This window comes from Ciconia boyciana, chromosome 1, assembly GCF_034638445.1.
Source record: "Ciconia boyciana chromosome 1, ASM3463844v1, whole genome shotgun sequence".
Classification (NCBI taxonomy): Eukaryota; Metazoa; Chordata; class Aves; order Ciconiiformes; family Ciconiidae; genus Ciconia; species Ciconia boyciana.
The window spans coordinates 102426332-102447267 of record NC_132934.1 but is presented as its reverse complement, the minus strand read 5'-3'; the positions used below and the strand labels follow the sequence as shown (position 1 = coordinate 102447267).

General features: G+C 39.5%; 1 protein-coding gene across 5 annotated transcripts in view; it reads left to right on the top strand.

Annotated features, from left to right (window-relative positions):
* Window positions 1–16820, top strand: part of POU2F1 (POU class 2 homeobox 1) — a 108303-nt gene extending 91483 nt beyond the window's left edge. For all 5 annotated transcript variants that reach the window (XM_072885608.1, XM_072885599.1, XM_072885579.1 and 2 more), the window contains 9 exons: window positions 779–873; window positions 3086–3259; window positions 6994–7135; window positions 9462–9607; window positions 10470–10649; window positions 13229–13334; window positions 13772–14117; window positions 14993–15081; window positions 16293–16820. In XM_072885608.1, coding sequence (XP_072741709.1) covers window positions 779–873; window positions 3086–3259; window positions 6994–7135; window positions 9462–9607; window positions 10470–10649; window positions 13229–13334; window positions 13772–14117; window positions 14993–15081; window positions 16293–16603 — 1589 coding nt within the window. In that variant the 3' untranslated portion in view covers window positions 16604–16820. The remainder of the gene's footprint in view (window positions 1–778; window positions 874–3085; window positions 3260–6993; window positions 7136–9461; window positions 9608–10469; window positions 10650–13228; window positions 13335–13771; window positions 14118–14992; window positions 15082–16292) is intronic.
* Window positions 16821–20936: the final 4116 nt, after the last annotated feature.

Here is a 20936-nt window from a genome sequence, read left to right as displayed (position 1 = left end):
ATTTATTTTTAGAATGACAGCATATTGTGTGTATTGGTTGCATCAGTCCCAACTGTTCTTTAATGTTGTCACCTTTTCATAATAGCAGGGGTTTTCATATATTTAGTGTAATGTTTATTCTATTTGTGCAATTTAAGCAGTGTTCAGTATCTTACCTAAGCTTTAAGTTGTGATTACTTTTCCAAAGATTCCTTCTTTATTTCAGTCAGGAGGAGGTTATCCGGGCTTGTTTTGTCTTCTGGTGTGGTCTGCTTAAGTTTGCCAGAGGAAGCTGCCTTCTTGTTAGGCAGCTGGCATGGGGTGTATACAGAGAGGAAGAAGGGTGATCAAGGAGCCAAATTTGTGGTTTTGATTAGTATTCAGTTGGTGGATTAGATCTGATTAGTGTCCAGCTGTTTATTTTTATATGGCTCCCTAATTCTTGGTCAGCTGTTGGTTACAGGAGGAGGTTTACCCAAAATCTAGAAGCTGAAAGGGGCAATAAATGATTCCTGCGCACGGAACAGGGATAACTTAGATCATTACAAACTCTTTCTGCAGAGGAGACTAGTACAGACTTCTCTCTTTTACTCTTCTGTCACCACATATACTTCAGGAAAATGCAAGGGGATTTTGGACTGAAAAGTCCAAAGTCTGAAGATATCTATGCAGGGATGAAATTAAGGCTTGTGTCTCAAATTTCTGTAACTTTCATTATTTGGCAAGAACCTTGTCTCACCTCATTTCATGTTTTAGTCTTTTTAAATGACAAAGCGAACCCACCCTTTTCTCTCTCCAGGTCTCCTGCAAGCGCAGAATCTCTTAACGCAACTACCTCAGCAAAGCCAAGCCAACCTCCTGCAGTCTCAGCCAAGCATCACCCTTGCCTCGCAGGTCAGGCTTATTTCTACAGTTCATGAGTTGCTTTGAGGGGATTTAAACTATTGCAAATGAATGGACCCTTTGTATTAGTTACCAGAGTAGATACTGTAGCCATAATAGTGAGTTTGTCTTTCTAGATAGATTCAGTGTAGAGCTGAAGTATCAGTAACTTCAGTTTTGTAGTTTCCACCCTAATGTGCCTCTTTTCATGCATTTAATGTTCTAAATTTTTATTTTTAGCTGAAAATTTCCATGATTGATACCTTGAGTTAATGACACTAGAGCATCATTTGGTTTCTTGTAAGGCTTTCTTGAACAACCTACAAATTTGTGAAATTCAGAGGAGCAAGGTGTGGGCTACCTAAAAAGCTCAAACAGAGGATTACTGACAAGCATCTTTCTTTCTGAAGATCGCAGTGGTGATCTGTCTTTATTGTAGCCTAGTTGTTTTGTTATTATTGCAAAGTCATCGCCAGTCTTATTAGTTACCTTCTGTGAAAGTGAAGAGATTGTTAGAAATGCATTAAAATATTATGTTAGATATATGTTAAAATATTAAAGCTCTATGATTAAGCTTTCAGACTGTAAGAAAAGCAATTTTAAGGTTGCACGTGCCTGAAAATTTAATTTTGCTTCACTCTGGGTTTTACTGTGCAGTTTAGTTACATGACTGCATGCTGCTTCTCAAATACCATGTAATATCATATGGTATCTTCCTGTCCACTTGGTTACATATAAGAATTTTTTAGTCTGTAATAAGATGCCTGAGTCTATCAGAGTCTTAGAAAACTACATTTTCTATTATACCACCTATAGTATTTTTCATGCACCATGTGGAAAATGGTATTTGTCTCACCTCTGTAGTTCATTCCTCAGTTAGCAGCATGACTCCTTACTAAAGATTATACTTGTATTAAAAAAAAAGTCTCAAAACTACAAAGAGAAAATAAATTATATAAAGGGGGTGAAGTCAGTAAAGACATATTGCAGTAATTACCCAGTATGTTTAATGTAAATTAAAAAATATTAAAAACCTTTACAGTGTGACACATATATCTGCAATCCTAGAAAGATCATATACGATCACATTATTTCTCAAGTAATGGAATTATAGATCCTGACCTCCCTCTACCATCTGCTGTGCACTGCAAAATACTGCACCAGCTCAGGAGAAAAACAACATAAGGAGCTATGTAAAGACTCAGCTATATGTAGGCCCTTTCTTTTAGAACAGCCATTTCTGGACCTTTGCATAGACTTTGCATAGTACTGTAGTGTTGCATAGACTTGAGACTGTTCTTATTTGCCGTGAAGGAGTCTGTAGTTTCAGAACTGGGCATAGGACATAAAAGCATGAAGTCACCTTTACTTAAGAGCCTCAGCTGAACTGAATAGAATTTAACTGGAGTAAACAACTTGTCTCTGCATCTCAGTCCATCTATGGCATGCAAGAAGGTAGAGTTATGCACTCAAAACGTGTTTCCAATGTTCCTGTTGCACATAAAGCCTAAACTGTGCAATACCAGATCTTAATATATTTTGTTCACCTGTGAATATTTTCCATGATACTCAGGTTTTTTTCAGATTTTCAGATTTTTTTTTTTTTTTCAGATTTTTTCAGTATATTCATTCTTACTGTTGCAAGTATCAACAGAGGGGTTAGAGGGGGATCTATTTTTTTTTCTTACTGGAAGAGTTGAGTCAGTCACGGGAGACGGCATTAGAGGAAACTTGCCATGTTTGCTGCCCCTGTATGTGCTCACTGTTCCAAGATTAAATAGGAGACTTGACTCTCTTGGGCTGATGACAATCTGCTACCTCACACAAGCAGTAAATTCAATTTTAAAATGATTAAAAGGGGATGAATGCCAAGCTGTCTATAAATGATAGAACTATATCAAGTAAGAGTGTTAAGCCTTTCTTTGAGCAGCTTCTGTAGCAAGTGAAAGTTGTTGGTTATCTGCTGAACTGAACATCTCTTACTTTTCTTTAATTGGTTCTGACAGAGCCTTTAAAAGGCTGTCATACTAATAGAGTTTTCTGGATTGTGATTACTCGTTCTTGAGAGGAATGTAAATAAATTGGAGGAACTTTCAGATTGCTGGAAATGTCAAATTCATTGATATTTCTCACAGAAACCTCACATACCTTTTCTGAATTTAATTTTTGCTGATTATTCTTTTAAGTCTGATTTTCATCTTTTCCTTGCTCTCTATCTTAATAGCCAGCAACCCCAACACGCACAATAGCAGCGACCCCCATTCAGCCACTTCCACAGAGCCAGTCAACACCAAAGCGAATCGACACTCCCAGCTTGGAGGAGCCCAGTGACCTTGAGGAGCTTGAGCAGTTTGCCAAGACTTTCAAACAAAGACGGATCAAACTTGGATTCACTCAGGTGAGACTGTGTACCTTAGTGCTTGCCAGTATGGAATCTGAGGTCTCATCTTTCAAGTCTGGAGGGAGACTACAATTCCACCTTTTCCTAGGAGAACCTTCTTAAATAGGGTTATGCTCTGGCCTTTATGTAGGGGATTTCTAAGGAATGACAGAAAAAGCCATACATCCGTCTTACTTCCCTGTTGGTTTTAAAGCATAGCCATTTTCCCAGCAGGTACATGCATTTACCAGCTCCAGATGTCATTGCATGTGCACTATTCATTCTATAGGATGTAAAATGAATGGGACAAAGCACTTTAAAGCTGTCTTCAGAAGTACAAAGTTCCAGAAATCATACAGCACAATTAACTGCTCTGTGTGTTTAAAAAGTATGTCACAACTGTGGAGTTGCTTTGGATGTCAAAGGGTTTTTATCTCTCAAGCGTATTTTCCTATTAAACATCAATGATTTCTGTATTTAATGCTTTTGCTAAGGTTCCTAAACAAAACCTGAAAGGACTGTCACTTTGAAGCTCTCTCCTTACAGAGGTGAACTGGAGTTGTGGTTTGTTTTCGTTTGCTTAAAAGCTCAGAAATACCCATAGAGCAGAAGAAAAGTAATCTTGAACATAGTGAAAATGGTTGAATGGGGAGTACAATTAAAAGTACAAAGTGCATTTATGTGTTCCGTTATTCTGTTGAAGGGAAATGCTGCTTGGATCCAAGAGTTCTTTCTTATTAATATCCAAATGAATTTTTTCTCCCACAAAATTAAAATATATGTCCAGGTAAACAATTAAATTTGGCAGGAGTCTGTGGTAAGCATAGGCCTGTTTTTGCTAGAAGAAATAGCATGCAAAAATCAAAGTAGGTATTTAAAAGTCTGAGCTCAGAGCAGTCAATCCAACATATGTGATTTGTTGTTCCCCCCCCCCCCCCCAATAAGTAAATCTACTCTAGCTGAAAGTATGTGCTGAATTCAGATTTATTTTTCTGGCAAAGTCCTAGATGTTTGAAAAATCAGGGTTCATAATGAAAGTTCCTGGCAGCATCTTAATTATAACTCAAGAACAGAATGTTTTTCTTAAAATGAAGTGCATTTTGCTGGCATGCGTGCCTCCTTCCCTCCCTTCTTTCCACTAGAGGGAAGCACAGAAATACAAGTGATGGACACACACAAAAGCTAGAATAGAGCAGAACAGAATAGAATAAAATACAATAGCATCCCTATGGCCTGACTGAGGAGGTTCATGTAGATCTTTAGTTATTATGTTTAATCTGCCCTGCTGTGAGATGATTATAAAGGCTCAAATAGACTTCTAAATTTATGGGTTAACCCTTCTGTATTGACCCTGTTGTGAATTTTCATGGTGGGGAAAAATGAACACAAAAACCTGCTCAGGCTTACATTTCAGTATTTGCTTTTGACCTTAAAAAAGGGGAATCTTTAGAAAGTGATAAAATTGCATTTGATCATTCCTATCCTACTCTGAGTTTGTATGTATATAATTAGGCAGTTCTAATAACTTCTACCTAATTGCATAATTGGATGATAATTAGAGACCTCTATTACTTTGGTTTCCTATCGTTGGATAAATAGACTGCCTTTCAGAGGATAGAAGAAATTTATTTCTAGTGGTACTGTAAGCTTTTTCAGACTCACGCCACCCTTGCCTTTCAAAAATAATTGAAAGATTTAGTTTGCATTGCAAACTAATCACTTACTACATTCTGTCTTGTGAGCAAGATAACAGGTTTTGAACTTCAGCAGTTGTCTCTTCTCCCACCCCTAAAAGTGGGTGATGGATTTAAATCCTTTTGTTTAATTGTTTTCCTTAAAAATATATTCATGTTTGACATACAGAGACACAATGAGCATACTGCATCTTAGCATTATTGCAGGTATGTGACTGATTGGTCAGTACAGGTTCAAGCGATGTGAGCAAACATTTTAGACAATGTTATTTTTATTCTGTAAAAGGTATTACCTCTGCTAGCCCATCTGAGCTTCTTAACAGACCAGTACACACAACAATGATGTACTTTTTATAATTAGTTTCAGTTCAGTACCGGAGCTTCATTCAACCTACAGAGTAGATCAGATGTGTACAGTACCTTTATCCTCTAGTCCTTCCATCCTTTCAGTGTCCCATCCCAATATATAAAATTCTCATCCCAATATGTAAATTCCTTTGCCTACAGCTGAAATGCTGCCAATTTTTGGCATTGAAAACTATTGACAAAGAAATGGTTAACTATTCATTTTAAATCAGATGGCAAATGTTAGTAAGAACAACATAAATACCGGAATTAAATTTAGTCGGGGGACTGGAGCAAATTTCATAACTCTTTCCTGCCAAGACATAAATCAACTTATCTCTAAAATGGTTTACATAGGCAGGTTTTCTTCTTCATAAACCCACTAGAGCATCCATGTTACTTCTCTTGGAATGATTTATGAGTTTTAAAATGCACAGAACCCTGGCATATGGGTAGAGGTATAAATGTGAGTTCCCACATGTTTCCTCTGATTGAAGGGCATACAAACCAATTGTTCTGGTCCTCTTCTGGGAAGGAAATTGTTTCTTTACGCAACCTGCACAATTTACTAAGCTTACCAAAGGTTGTTTTCTTTCTTGCTTGGATGTGGCCACTCTGCATGCTGTTAGGATACTTGTGTCAAGCTGTGGTTGTGGATCTGACCTAAAAGGAAAGAAAGCAAGCTTTACGCACAGTCTAACTAACCCACTTGCAATTAAACTCCACTAACTATGCTCAAGCTTTTCAGTCTCTTCTTCTAGACTCTTCATTCTTCTTTGTGTTAAAAAATAAAAATCTAAATTAAACTACTTTAGACCAAATAGCATACTTAAATAATCACATTTTTTCAAAGGGCAGGACCTTCCAGCTTTAAAACAAAACAAGAAAACATTATGGTGTTTTTAATGGCCACAATCAAGAATGGACTGATTTTTTTTTTTTTTCAACAAGACTTTCCAAGTGTAAACTATATAGAGATGTGTATATAGAGAGATATTAGGATAAGCAGAATGTCAGATAGCTAGCTATAACTGAGTTTTGAGAAGCAGTAACAGATGTAAAGAGATGATCATCTGTATGTAAGTCTTCTGCATAGCTTTTTGGCAGATGGGTAATGGTAGTGAAGACTACAGTTGATCGTTATTTGAAATGGTTCAAATTCTTGTCTGCTTTGAATTGTGTATCTGTGGGGAGAAGGTTGGTTTGAACCTCAGAAGATACTAAAAGTTCAGATAAGAATATTTTTGCATCTATTTAAATGTGATATGTGTTCGTAGACATCTTTTCAAGAGTGTTTTTCTACTAATTTGAGAACATGAATTCACTGCATTTCTGCTTATTTGAACTTTTTGGTATCAAATATGCAGCTACTTAAATCTGCTCCTAAAGAGAGCTTGGCCTTTACTTATTTTAAAGAACTAAGAAAAAAATTACAAGTTAATACTCAGTGGAATGTTCTGCTTAGCGATAATGCAAAGAAGACAAAGCATCAGGGGTTTCCTGGAAAGAGTTACATGGTTAAACTGACTGAGGTTTGACATTTCTTTATGATTATTTGCTTTAGCATGAATCTTGGTAGTGCTGAGCAAGTTTCTGTGAAACTGAAATCCCATGCAGCAGTGGAGTCACTAAGAGAACACAAGAATGTGACAGGATTCCTTGCTTTGGAAGTGCCTATGTTAGTGAATCCCTTTTTTCTCTTTCTTTGTCCAGGGTGATGTTGGGCTCGCTATGGGCAAACTCTATGGAAATGACTTCAGCCAAACTACCATCTCTCGCTTTGAAGCCTTGAACCTCAGCTTTAAGAACATGTGCAAGTTAAAGCCACTTCTGGAAAAGTGGCTCAATGATGCAGGTGAATGAGTCTGTGTATTTCTTCACCAGCCTACCAAAATCAGTAGGATTCTGAAAAACCCTGAAAAACTGCTTCGTTTGTGCCCTTATGGTTCTATGAAGCCACCAATCTTTGTAACTGTCCATGGGACAAACAAGGGTGTAGGAATAAGTGTCCATACTTCCTTTTTCATGTGCCCATACGCATCTGAAATCGTTCCAATATGAACTTTCACGATTGTGTTCTGCAGCCAGCTGAATAATTGCATGGGGTGAGGTATAATATGTGTCATGGTTTTCCTCCTTCATGTATGTTAATGCATATAACTTCTAATCCTCTTCTAGCTTTCTTTTTCAGATATGTAGTAGAGAGAGGGTTGCATGGTTTGTTGTTTCAGTAGGCAGAGCTTATTGCATTCATCTCCTCCCACACCCCTATGTGTGTTCTTTTCATCTCTCTCCAAGGGTCTTTATAAACGCTCTCTTTCTCCCCATAGGAAGAGGTTTTTTGTGGGTTAGGTTTTGATTTTTCCTTCCAGAATTATTTTTTCCTGGGAGATAAGTTATTCATGATGCCAATATTAGTAGTGTTCCTTTTTTTTGGTTTTTGTTTTTTTGTTTTGTTTTGTTTTGTTTGGTTGGTTGGTTTTTTTGTTTGTTTGTTTGGTTTGGTTTTTTTGTTTTTTTGTTTGTTTTTTGTTTTTGGTTGGTTTTTGTTTGGTTTTTGTTGGGGGGTGTGTGTGTGTGTGTGTCCCCACCAGCAAAAGGAGCTTGGATGGTGGTGCTAGGTGTTAGGATAGAAAGTGTTTAAGAGTGCTGTCAGCCAGTTTTTTCTTCCAAGTGTACAACTGTACATAGTACAAAACTGATGGATCTGCTAAACAGATGGCAGGGACGGTGTGTGCCTTCCTATTTTTACCAAAATGAAGAGAGCTTTATGCTGACACCTACAGTATTCTGTGAAATTTTGAAAGTAATTGGATGCAGTGTTGAAAATTTGTCCTGCATTGAAACAAGGAAGTGTCATTCTGTTGTGCTGATGGGGTTATCTTTAGACAATCTAGATCTGTGATAGAAAACATAAAGAACTTCACACTCAGTGCTCTAGTCCACAGGCCAGTGGTCCCCAAACCTTCCAGCAACACTGGATGAGTCCAGTGCTGCAAGGAATGTCATAGTTTGCTTTTCCTGCTAGCCTGAAGAAGCACTTGGATCTGTAAAGTTAAGTTAAGGACTGCAAACAGTGTCATGGTCCTTCACAGCCTGGAAGCTGGGAACCATTGTCTTTGGCTCTGATTCAGTTTCGTGAAAATCTTTAGAACAAAGATTCAGATGACTTTAAAGGCTACTTTTAGGTAAAAGCAGGCAGGAGAAGCATACTGATGATCCCTTCCATTACGTTATGTTAGAGTGTTGGAGAATTTATTGTTACAGAACTCAGCTTGTTCTGTGGGGTTTTCAGGATGGAGACAGGTTTCAGCACATTTATGGGTGCCATACTGAAAAAAAAAAAATCTAGAAAATAATGAACTGAATGTACTTGCCCGTTTAAGCCTACCAGAATGGTTTTAGGCATTGTGAACTTTGACACCTGCTTATCACCCACAAACCCCAGTGCAGTGAGGGATCTCCAGCCATAATTAATCATTTTGTTTAAATTCCCTGCTGGAACCTGCCTGTTGGTTATTTTGCACTTTCTGCTACAAAGTGGGGTCAAGTGTATTCTCTCTTTGCTCTTCTGTGGAGCCAAAAAGACAGGATTAGGGGCTGACAGCTAGAGACCTAGTGAAGCTAAGGAGGGGGAGCTGCTAGCTGTGTAGGCTGTTCGGTAGAACTGCATAGCACTGGGTATGTGCTAAGATCTCCAGAGAGAAGAGGTTGAACACTGTGAAGCTGGCTATGAACTTCCTCTTCCTCTCATGTATTGCAGAATGGGTAAAAGAAATTTCAGGCTGCTCGGATTTTTTCATAATTGCCTGTCACTTACAGCTGTGGCTCATGGATATTGGTTACTGCTTTTTTTTTCTTTAAACTGTGACTTGCAGTGAATGAGTGTGGGATGGAACGAGATAAAGGAGACAGAAACTTTGTATAGGTATAAAAGGGATACTGTGGTCGCATACAGGAGCAGAGAGCGCCCTCTGGGCTTACTTGTAGCTTTTAAGTTTCAAGTATATGTTGTAATTTACAAGTACAACGATTCATGCATGTGATCTTCAGAAATCTCTATATATCTGGAATAGATACAGAGTGGGTTTTAACATACCTTGCACAGGTGTATAACAGTTGCATTAGACTGCACTGCATTCAAGTAGAATCTCCTGATTTGTGTTACTTTCTTTTTTCAGAAAACCTCTCATCTGATTCAACTCTCTCCAGCCCAAGTGCCCTGAATTCTCCAGGGCTGGGGATTGAAGGCTTGAACCGTAGGAGGAAGAAACGCACCAGCATAGAGACCAACATACGTGTGGCCTTAGAGAAGAGTTTCCTGGAGGTCAGTGATCCTGTTGTTCTGTTCAGCCTATAAAGAAATGGAGAAACTTTGCTTAACAATCATATCTATTAGAGTGGACCCATTACTGTGCTATTTAGGAAAGCGCTTGTACTGAACAAGGTGAATACAAAGGCTGTGCCAAGAAGCACACATCGATGTCTACTTCACTTTAAAAAAAAAAAAAGAACACAAAACCCCTCAGAACACTCATTGGTTCTTGCAGTTCACTGACTTTGTGATTTTGCATTCCAAGATACTGAGCCGTAGATCTAAGCTTGATATTCTACTCATCAAAAAGAAGAAAAAAAAGATTACCCTTTCTGAGGATGGATAAATGGGGTGACAGTCTAAACAGACATAATGTGAGGGTTTTAGCTGGCCATATGTTATTCGTGTTAGGCACTTTGTGCAGCTGTATGGGCAGATAGCCTCTGTAAGTAGCCAGTTCAATCTACCTGTCTTTCATTCTAGGTCTAGCCAACTTGGGGTTGATTTGGCTATTGCTAAAGTTAATCTCTCCTATTCCTTTTTGAGAGATTCTGAAAGAAAGATTTCCTTATCAAGGTCTAGAATTCCTTGAAAGATTAACTCACAAGTCAGATCCCTTCTCTCAAAAAGAAGCATGTGAGCTTAGTCTTCATCACCCATCTCTGAGGAACACAGCTTACTATAGGTAGAAATGTTCCTGTAACTAGGAAAATGGAGAGTAGAAGTATCTATTATGCTCTGTCTCTACTGTACCACTGACGAGATTCTGGATATAAATGGCCCATACAGATTTCTGCCTAGTGAAGAAGCAGCTATAATGTAAAACTGCAGAAGGTAATTTCACAGCTTTTCAAGTACTGTTTCCTTTTCTCAGAACCAAAAGCCTACCTCGGATGAGATCACCATGATAGCTGACCAGCTAAACATGGAGAAGGAGGTGATCCGCGTTTGGTTCTGTAACCGGCGCCAGAAGGAGAAAAGGATCAACCCACCCAGCAGTGGTGGAACCAGCAGCTCGCCCATCAAAGCAATTTTCCCTTGCCCAACCTCACTGGTAAGAATAAAGAAACTGTGTTGACAAAGATCACTGGAGGAGGTAGTTCTACTGTGCTCACTGTGGAAGTTGCACATGCTACACCTTTGTACAGCAGACTTGCATACTATGTAAGAGAGAATGCTTACAAATCAGGCACTAGTTAGGCCTTCCGTTTGGGTGTTTTATTTAGTCAGCTCGTGAGTAAATATTCTGACTAGCAAATTTGCAGTTGGGGTTATTGCTTTGAAAATATTCCAGATAGTAACTCCAGTTTATATCTGGACTTTCTCTCTTGTCCGAACTTATTTTGTAAAATAATAGTAATAAAAAAATGCTTAACAGCTCTACCTCTTCCCTCTTATTTTGGCTGCTCTGATAAGTAGATGAGCAGCAGTAAAATGTATCATTTGGAGAGTTAAGTCACACAAATCCAATGATAAAGTTGTCATTTTTAGTCAGGAATGATTTATGTAAAAAAAGATGTGGAACAAAGGAACGAGTTAGCTAATACTCATGTAATTAATTTCCCACACTTGTATTTGCCTCAGGTAAACACAAACTTCATGAAAATAAGAGTAACAAAACACATGCATCAAGGTTCCTTCAGCTCCTTTGCTACCAATGTCCATGGAGGTCTGTTTTCATAAATAGAAACAGTAGCTGTTAGATTTCATAGTAGCTATGCTAATAGGAACGTGGTGGAATTTATGTAGCCTGTAGCTGTCCTTTTGTAGTATTTATTCCACCCTCATCACTGTAGTAGCTAATATCTTCCATTAAATCATTAATTTTGGTGACGTGTCACTCTTTCCCCTCATCCTTGTCTCAGGATATGTGCATGCAACCTTTTGTTTCAGGGGAAGGGATGTGTTAAATGTACTTAGTCCTTTTTTTTTTTTTTCTTCCCCCAGTTGGAAAGCAAGGTTGCATGCCTTGCTATCAAAGCAGAACATAGTGAGATTTTATGATAGTGTGTTTTAGTAACCATGCAAGTGTACTCAGACTGCAACTTAAGAAAGCTTTCCTACATAAATTTCCCTTTTATTATAAACTGCCGTTATATGTAAAAAATTGAGATGTTAACCACAGTCTCCATTTTTTCAGTGATGTTTCACTAAGCATTTTCACTCATTGTAAGCTTCTCTTAAGACTGTGCTACCACTCAAATGGACGTTGCAGCCCTGCTGCCCCTAGCCCTCACTGTATAGTCAGTGATGCTTTGGTGATTCCTTGTGTCAGCTCTGGAGATTATGTGTCCATAGGATGACTAGGCTTAGTTTACTAGTTTGACTGCAAATTAACTATGTAAAAAGCAATAATGAATTTTCAGTAGGGCTGGATAACCAATCTGACTTGTAGCCTGGCTGCACAAGTGCTAGGGCTCTGAAGCACGATTGGAGGGGAATGCTCCTTTCGATGGCAGCCTACTTTTGCATTGGCTGAAGTCAGTTGTAACCACAGGGTTGGCTGTATTAATTCTAGGTCATTCACTGCCCTGAAATATGGATTGTGACCTTGGCCTTAACTGATCGGTGGACAGATAAAATACGATGTCTGGGCTGCATTTGTGGGAAGGCTACTATGTATCTAGCTCTTCTTTATTTCATACACTATTTGAGATGGGCAGAAAGCTTTTAGATCTGTCCCAGTTGCACCAGTCTTGTTTAAAATGCATGAAGCATTTGACTTCCTATAAGAGGATATGCAGCATGAGAAATTTCTCTGATAATAAACTTAAGGTAAGAGAGGGGAAAGGAGGAAGATTTTAGCCTATATCCTTGGCTATGGTCTCTTGGGCAATTCTGAAGGATTCATTTCTCTCATTGATGTATAATGGCCTTCAAATATTCCATTGGACACCATTTCTTGTCCATAAAAAGTCCTTTCTCTCCTTATATTTCATTTTTCTTCATAAGCTAGTTCCTCCAGCCTTAAATCTTTGGTGTTTTTTATCTGTAATGTCTTCAGTTTATTCTAGCTTTCCTGTAATAAGCTGTCCACAAGTAAAATTAGCTAATGTAATTTGAATGTTTTAAAATTCAGAGATCCTTCCTCTGGCACAAGGAAACTTACAAAGTAGAGGTTATAGTTTGGTTGAGTAAAAGTGAAATGTTATTCTGTTTATCCATGTAAACATATTACCCTAAATACCTTTGGTAATACCAGGGCATTTAAATAATTTTATCAGAAAAAGAGATTTGGAGCTGAAAAGATGTTTAAACAAGGAAAAAAAAAAGCATAAATAATATATTTTGTAACTCTTTCTACATGAGTGACTCTATTGAAACAAGATGCTGTCTTTGGAGGGAGGCAGAAAGGGAGGACTAACTTGCAGTCCTGAGACAGTATGGATGTAATGGATCTGTCTCCCTTCCAATACTGAATGATTAAGAATAAAGATATTGCTGGTAATTAGAGAAGGTACTGTGGTTGGTTCACTGAATGATAAAGTAATGGGAGTTACAAAACAGTTAGTTTATATGCAGTGTTTTTGATAACTTCCTCAGCTGAGGATGGGAAGAAAGAAATCCAAGTCTAGTAGCTAACTCTTTTTGTCTTTTAACAGTTGAGCAGTTGTATTCTTTTTTGACCTCCAGGTGGCAACCACGGCAAGCCTTGTGACTAGCAGTGCAGCTACAACCCTGACTGTCAATCCTGTGCTCCCTCTGACCAGTCCTGCTGTAACTAGTCTGTCAGTCACAGGTAAGGGCTGATTTCCCTTGCCCCCACATTAACATCTACCTTTTCCCCTTTTAAGCTCTTCAAAAGGTCATTCAGTATTGGTCACACTGGTATCCCAGGACATTCTTGTCGTTGTTCCTTGTTACTCCACTAGGAAACTTCAGTCTTTGTGACCGTTCAGTTGACTTTTCTGGGGATAAAATCACAGGTGATGCTGGAATGAAATATGCTATATTCCATTGCTAGCTTCTAGATTCTAGAGCTCCTCAGCCTTCTCTTGGAAGTGTCATTTCATTATAGTCTGAGCTTCTCATTTAGACTCTTGGTGCTTCTTGGTCCTACAGAAATGTGCATTTGTCTACTTTTCAGTTGGACGTGCAGTTCATTTCAGTTGGGTAGTGGTTTCTTTTCAGTCATATCTGTGTTTTGCACTGATCTAACCAGAATCAATCTTCTAGGCACAACAGAAACCACCTCCAACAACACGGCAACAGTAATTTCAACAGCACCTCCAGCTTCTTCAGCAGTGACATCACCCTCCCTGAGTCCTTCCCCTTCTGCCTCAGCCTCCACTTCAGAGGCATCCAGTGCCAGTGAGACCAGCACAACACAGACAACCTCCACGCCCTTGTCCTCCCCTCTTGGGACCAGCCAGGTGATGGTAACGGCATCAGGGTTGCAAACAGCGGCAGCAGCTGCGTTACAAGGAGCTGCACAGTTGCCTGCAAACGCAAGTCTTGCTGCCATGGCTGCTGCAGCAGGACTAAACCCAGGCTTGATGGCATCCTCGCAGTTTGCAGCTGGGTAAGGATGAATTTTTCACACCCTTTTAGGTGAGGTGACAGAAGAGGGAAGGAGAATTCTTGGGATAAGTTGTATGGGCTTTTATGTATCACTGTTTTCTGGTAGCTCACTTTGTGATTCTAGTGTCATTTATCTCAAATTCTGAAGGTTTACTTATAGATGGTAATTGGCCATTCAATGGACACAAACGTTGTTCTAATTTTACAGATGAAAAAGCTGTGTTGTAGCAATGTTGTGATTTGATAGGTCATCCATCCCACTGCAGAGCTTGTCTTAAGAGCTGCAACTTACCAGTGAATCATAGAATCTGTTCTACTAATTGTAAAATGGAGAGCTAGTCTAGACCCACTTCACACCTCTGTGTTCATTTCTCCATCATGAGCAAGAAGCTGTAAAAGATACATGATGATGTACTGTTGAAGTTTTAGTTTTAAAAATGTTGCTCTGAGAGATGACTTTGTTTCTTCAATTCCTTTTGATTTACATTTTTCTTATCTGAATTTGGGAGATGATGATAGCTCTCTAACGAGTGGCAGTTTGCCCAAAATACTTTACAAGAATATTTTACAGCAAAAATCAATACAAGTCATGTATTTATAGTGCCTGTACTTCAGGCATGTCACTAACCACACAGCTGAAAGGCAACATCTACTCAAGGCATCGTGAAGGAAAAACTAAAATAAACTAAAATTAGCCCTTAATCTCTGGTCTTTCCTCCCGTGCGCGCCGCCTGCCCCCACCCTCTCCCCCCCCCCCCCTTTTTTTTTTTTTTTGTAAATATGATGGTGTACTTCTGAGCAGTGACAACCTTTTCTTTAAAGTAACACTCCTTCCCTTTGTCTTTGTTTCTTCTTCCGCGATCTTGCTTCCTGCAGAGGTGCCTTACTCAGTCTCAATCCAGGGACATTAGGTGGTGCTCTCAGCCCGGCCTTGATGAGCAACAGTACACTGGCAACTATTCAGGGTCAGTAGTATTCTTTTTAATGCATCTCTGTCATACAACTTGAGTTTACGTGCTTTGTTTTTCTCTACCAAAAAAGAACACTGATTCCTCAGCAGTGGACGTAAAAGTTATAGGAGTAAAGGTTTTACAGAATTTAAATGCGCAAATACATCTTATGTATCATGGAGATAAGAGCAGGTACAACTTCAGAAAGGGGATTAGAACTGTGTATGATCTTGTAGAGATTTACAGGAGGCATTTAAGATATTGAATGTGATCTGGAATTTATTTTGTTATCCTCCCCCCCATTGGCATGTATCTCCAGCAGGTTAGAGATTTGCTTTTTATAGCTCTCCTAGCATAAGCTTGAGCAGAGTTGCCCTGTTTTGAGGTCTGTTAGGAGGGCAGTTCCAAGCAAGACTTGATCCTGAATTCTTGTCCTCATGTGTATTTAAAAAGAACCAGCAACAAACAATCTACCTCCTAAAGTCCTTATGTAGGACTTTACTCCTCTGAATAAGGATTTATGTATTTAAAGATTTATTTTGGAAGTGCCACGCAGCCAGAAGCTTCCACTGACTTTAGCAAGAGTTGTTCTCAGTTCATAGTGTGTCATCTGTAAAAAGTAGATTGTGCAAGTGCCTAAAGAGCTAGCTAACCTGTGTATTCAAATATCCTCTAAACTAGCTTAACAAATCTTGTTTCCAGGGTACAAGAAAGAACCATTTCGTAAAGTGTCACAGAAAAATTTAGGAGATCGTAATCTAAGGCAGACTGAACCCTGTAGACCAGTGAGAGTAAGTTGTAACAGTGGTTGTATGTCAACGTTTAAAATGTTATGCTCAAGGTTACATGACCTTCATCTTGTGATAGCTGTCATTTCATGTGAACACTCATCTCAACCCTTTCCAGTACAGGTTGCCTGAATGTACAGGTTTTCTGTGGCAGGAAACATAGACCAGTATTGCGCTTAAAGATCTGAAGAAAGGCATGACAGAATTGGTTTAGGAGCAGACGACAGAGGCATTTTAGTATCTGCAAGGTCTTGCCCACTCTTCATAAAGAGTTGTTTTTTTAAAAAACAACCTATGATGAGATGACTGTCGTCAGTGGTGTAGAGAGCACGCATATCAGAGAAAGGAAAATGCAGAGACCAGTTGCTTTTAGGCACATTTTGCATTGCTGCTTACTGCTAACGTTATCTCCTTCCTGCTCAATTTTCCCTTTTTTAGCTCTTGCATCTGGTGGCTCTCTTCCAATAACATCACTGGATGCAACTGGAAACTTGGTGTTTGCCAATGCTGGAGGTACTCCTAACATCGTAACTGCCCCTCTGTTCCTGAACCCTCAGAACCTTTCTCTGCTCACCAGCAACCCAGTTAGCTTGGTCTCTGCAGCTGCAGCCTCCGCAGGGGCCTCTGGACCAGTCGCCAGCCTTCACGCCACCTCCACCTCAGCCGAGTCCATCCAGAACTCTCTCCTCACGGTGGCCTCTGCAAGCGGGGCCACGTCCACCACCACTACTGCCTCCAAGGCACAGTGAGCCGGGCTGAGCTGTGCTGCCAGCAGCCTGTTTCACTGTGCGGTGGGATTGGCTGCCAGCGGGGTTTATAAACTGAAAATGTGATGGGCATCTTCTCGCCGTGTTGCTGGGGACAAGGGAGAGAAGGAAAAATATAAAAAACAAAAGCAAAACAGGAAGGATTTAAAGCTGGGACAGACATTTGCCTAATTTTATAATAAACACTGTCTTTTCAGGATCGCTTCATGGATCGGAGAACTTTCTAACCAAAAATGTAAAAAAAACAAAAAACAAAAAAAAACAAAAAAAAACCACAAAAAAAGTGAAAGGACTACTTATCATTTCCAGCAGTCACAATGACAAGTTAAGGTGGGTTATCAACTCAAACATAGGAAGGGGATTTCTTGTTTCTTTTTGGTCTAAATATCTTTCTTTTTTAATTATCATTTTATAGGTCTGTTGTACAGGCCATTATGTCATACAAGGTGTTTATAATCGTATCAATCATGTTGGGGGTTCCTTTCTTAACTGGTACAATTTAGGCAGGCCTGTATTACTGGTGTATCTCTATTATTATTATTATGATTATTATTATTATTATTTTTATATATATAGTTTGGACGCGTTTGTCTTTTGCTCCTGGATTATTTTCAGCGAGCTCCCACACCACGGGGGAGGGCGGGAGGGTGGAGAGGAAGAATGGAGCACAAATAGACTTTCTGTCCTAATCTTCTGGCAACGTTCTGAACAGTTTCCTCATCCTTGAATTTGTCTAATGGTTACTTGTAGGGGTCAGAAGAATTTATGTTCATCATTTGCGCAGGAAGCTCAGTGTAGCAGCAGAGATCATTGTGTGCAAACTTCCAGGCTGGTCTATGCTTTTTAAGCAGAGGTAGGAATTAGTTCCAAACTGCAGTTCTCCTTCTCTCAATTATTTAGACAAAATGGCCAAATTCTGCTCTTAGCTTTGTGTGCGTGGTTCCTTTTTACTTCAGAAGTGGGATTTGACCTCCCGAGTCTAGATTGTGTGACGTACGATGGCTCTTCTGTTCCATTGATTTGATTTTGCTGTTAAGAGCGCACACAAATATTTTAAAAATGTCAAGTTACCCAAGCTAATTGGCAGTATGTAAAGCAGCATTTACAGTCCTAGATTTCCACCAGATTAATTGGTACAGGATTTCAAAAGGTCAGATTCTCCCTATTCATAGCAATATTCCTCTTCCGTTAATTCTGATGCTTCCAATATTGTATTTAGAAAAACTTTCTAGTAGAAAAATGCTTCTGACTGCAAAACAGGGAAGCCAATGACATGAGAACAGAAGTTGCCATCGTTTATGCCAACACAGTAGAGCTGACTCTGGGGCTTTGCACATACCTGGGTGATCTCGTGTAGTCTCTGAGCTGTGATGCTGCTAGCTATGTAAAAATGGAAATAAGCATCTCTGACCAGAGCGTCAGGGCTTGCCTACCACTGTAACAATCTTTTCAAGTTGATTCTGATCCATGTAGCAAAGGATATGTACATGGATGGGGAAAAGTAACGAACTGTACAGAAGTTAGATCTGTATATTCTTAAATATACAATCTAGTATCTGAACCAAAAAAAAGATTTTTAAAAAGACTGGATCACTGCAATGCAGTTCACTTTGAACTTTCCATTCCTGATGGATTTAAAGGTTTCTGCCATGTATATAAAACTAAATTACTTCTAGCTAGTGAGGGTATTAGAAGAATCCCTTTCCCCCCACCCCCTTTTCTTTTGTCACCGGAGTGTCCTAAAATAATGAGCTGATGCAGCTATGTTCATTTTGTTGATGATTCAGGGGGATCCTGGAGCTTCACATCCAAGATCCAGAAGGCAGCAACTTTAAACTCTACATATGCTTTGGTTTGTGACCTGAGCATGTGGGATTTGCGTTTGCACTCAAGTGGCAGAACCCCTTATCTCTCCCTCCACCACCATGTTTTTGCTCTGTTCATCTCTAACTCTCCACCTTCCTGTTTTACTGAATATTTAAACCATTTATCCCTAAAACTTCAAAACTAGTGAACTGCAAGCAGGGAAACTAACAAATGTCCGTCCACCGTTTCTAATGTGTTTTTGATTTTTTTATGTTTTATTTTTTTAAAACTAAGCTTGAACCAAAGTCAATTTCTAGCAAGCTGCTGTACTAATGGACTAGTTTGTATAAGTGCAGTTCAGATGCAGAGAGGCGATAGATGCTACTGACAATTTCTTTTTCATTTGTCTTTTGTTTTTATTAATTTTATATAAAAGTTGCTGCTTGTTTTTAATCTTTTTTTTTTTGGTTGGTAATTTGTGTTATCCTTGGGGCAGACTCTTAACTTGATCTTAATTTTTTCTTTTGTTTGATGTGTAAATAGAATGGCAATGTCAGGGGATTGTTAATCCAACAGGTCCCACCCTCATCCCACCAGTATGGATAAATCTATTTTTGATGTGTCTCTATGACTTCAGGCTGTGCAGGAGACTTTTAGGGCTATGAATAATACTGTAGAAATGGAATCGGCCCACAGTAATAGCTTCAGAGCAGTAGAAGGTATAGCTGGGTGAGCTTCAGGGAGGTAGGGAAGAAGTGGAAGAGGAGATGCTGGTACCCACTATGTTGGTCTGGAGGCCATAGCATGGACTACAGTTTCTACCAAAGGAATGCAAGTCCCTGGGACTTGTGTTCAGTGAAGTAAGAGGATGGGGAAAACTGCAGCTGTAACGTTCATTGCTGACTCTGAAAGTTCCCGCTTACTTTCGCGCCTGTGCAAAAATACGATTTATCAGGAAGCTTTTTTTGTTAAAGGGGGGATACTACCGGTCTTTTCTCCGATGTATCCTCTACTCCCTAAGGGTTTTGTGGTGGGGTGGGGGGGCATGGTCCTTGCGTACATCTAGGAAACACAAAGAAAGGTGGGCCTTAAATCAGAGTAAAATCCTCTCTCCACAGTTCAAAGACTGTGCCATTAGCTGTCTGAATGAGTTTTCATGTCCCATTCTTGCTCGTTTGTGGTTGGGAGAGGGTCTTGTTAAGTACATATCTGGAACACTAATGCAGCTTGGATGGTTTATTTATTATAAAAATCTGCTTTTTTTCCTGACTACCTTTGCATTGGTCACATGGCTTTGGTGTGAGCACCTTATACCCCCTTACCCTCCTCCTCTCTACCCCATCACCTTCTCTGGGGCCCAGATTCCAGGGAATTTCTTAGCAAGTATTTTTCTGAGAGAAACTGGAAACTCAGAGTAGCCACATATCTAGAAAGGGCTTGGTTTTGCTTGCGGAAGCTGGCATAATACCCAAACAGCACATATCCCATGGTGTCTGTCACCAGTGTGCTCTGATTCATTGTCCTAAAACATCCCAATGACTGTCTGTCACTCCTAGAGTCTGCTTTTCATCCCTAGCAGTGTTTTGTCTCATGGATGCTGGCTACCTCCAGTGTTTAGGTGAAAAGCAGAAACCAGATTGGCAGCGGGTGTACATCTGCCTAGTTAGAGTGCATACGCTCCTTCAGAGCATGAAAGGAATATGAGATCATGTACTAGAACTTAGCAGAAGTTTCTTTTTTAAATCATAATCATGCTGACAGCAGAAATTGATGCATCTGAAAAGAGACAATAACAATTGTATGCAGACCTAGTAAATATGATCATGGTCTGAGTTCATGAGTGTTGAAAATGGCGAATTATTGTCCCAGTAGACACTGGGACATGCATTGTCACAAACTTGCTGACAGACCCAGGACATTTATTTAGCAGACAAATTTGTTTTTTTTCCTCCAATGACACAAAGTTACATCTCTGATTCCAGTGTCAGTGGGTTCATACAGTGAATGGAGATGATTTTCTGTTCTTTGCTCACAGTCTTAAATCCTTACTGTGCTTTCTAGGGGAAGATTTTCTGTGCAAATGATCATTCCTAGACAGTCTTCTAGCTGTATGCTGGTACATTTTCTCCTGTATTGATTTGTCAGCCAGGACCGGAAGGAATTTCATGGCATGTTAGAAAAGGATAATAGCATCTCTTTTTCAGAGCTCCATGTCTCTGTATTTAAAGATGTGTGGGTTGCTTTTCATAGTTGCAAGGATGCCAGAGGACATATGCAGGAAAAGAGAAGGTGAAAAACTCTCTCATTATGTCCAAGGACAGTTAGCTCAAAAAGCAAGAGATTTACAGACACACAAATACAGATATGCCCTGAAGGTCTAGAAGAACAATTTAGAAAATGGCTTCAGGATGAGGTGTTGTAGGCTGGCGATGAAATTCTTTCTGATGTTACGAAAATGTGTTCCAGCTTGGCTTTAGCACACTTGATCTACTCAGAACGCACTTTCTGT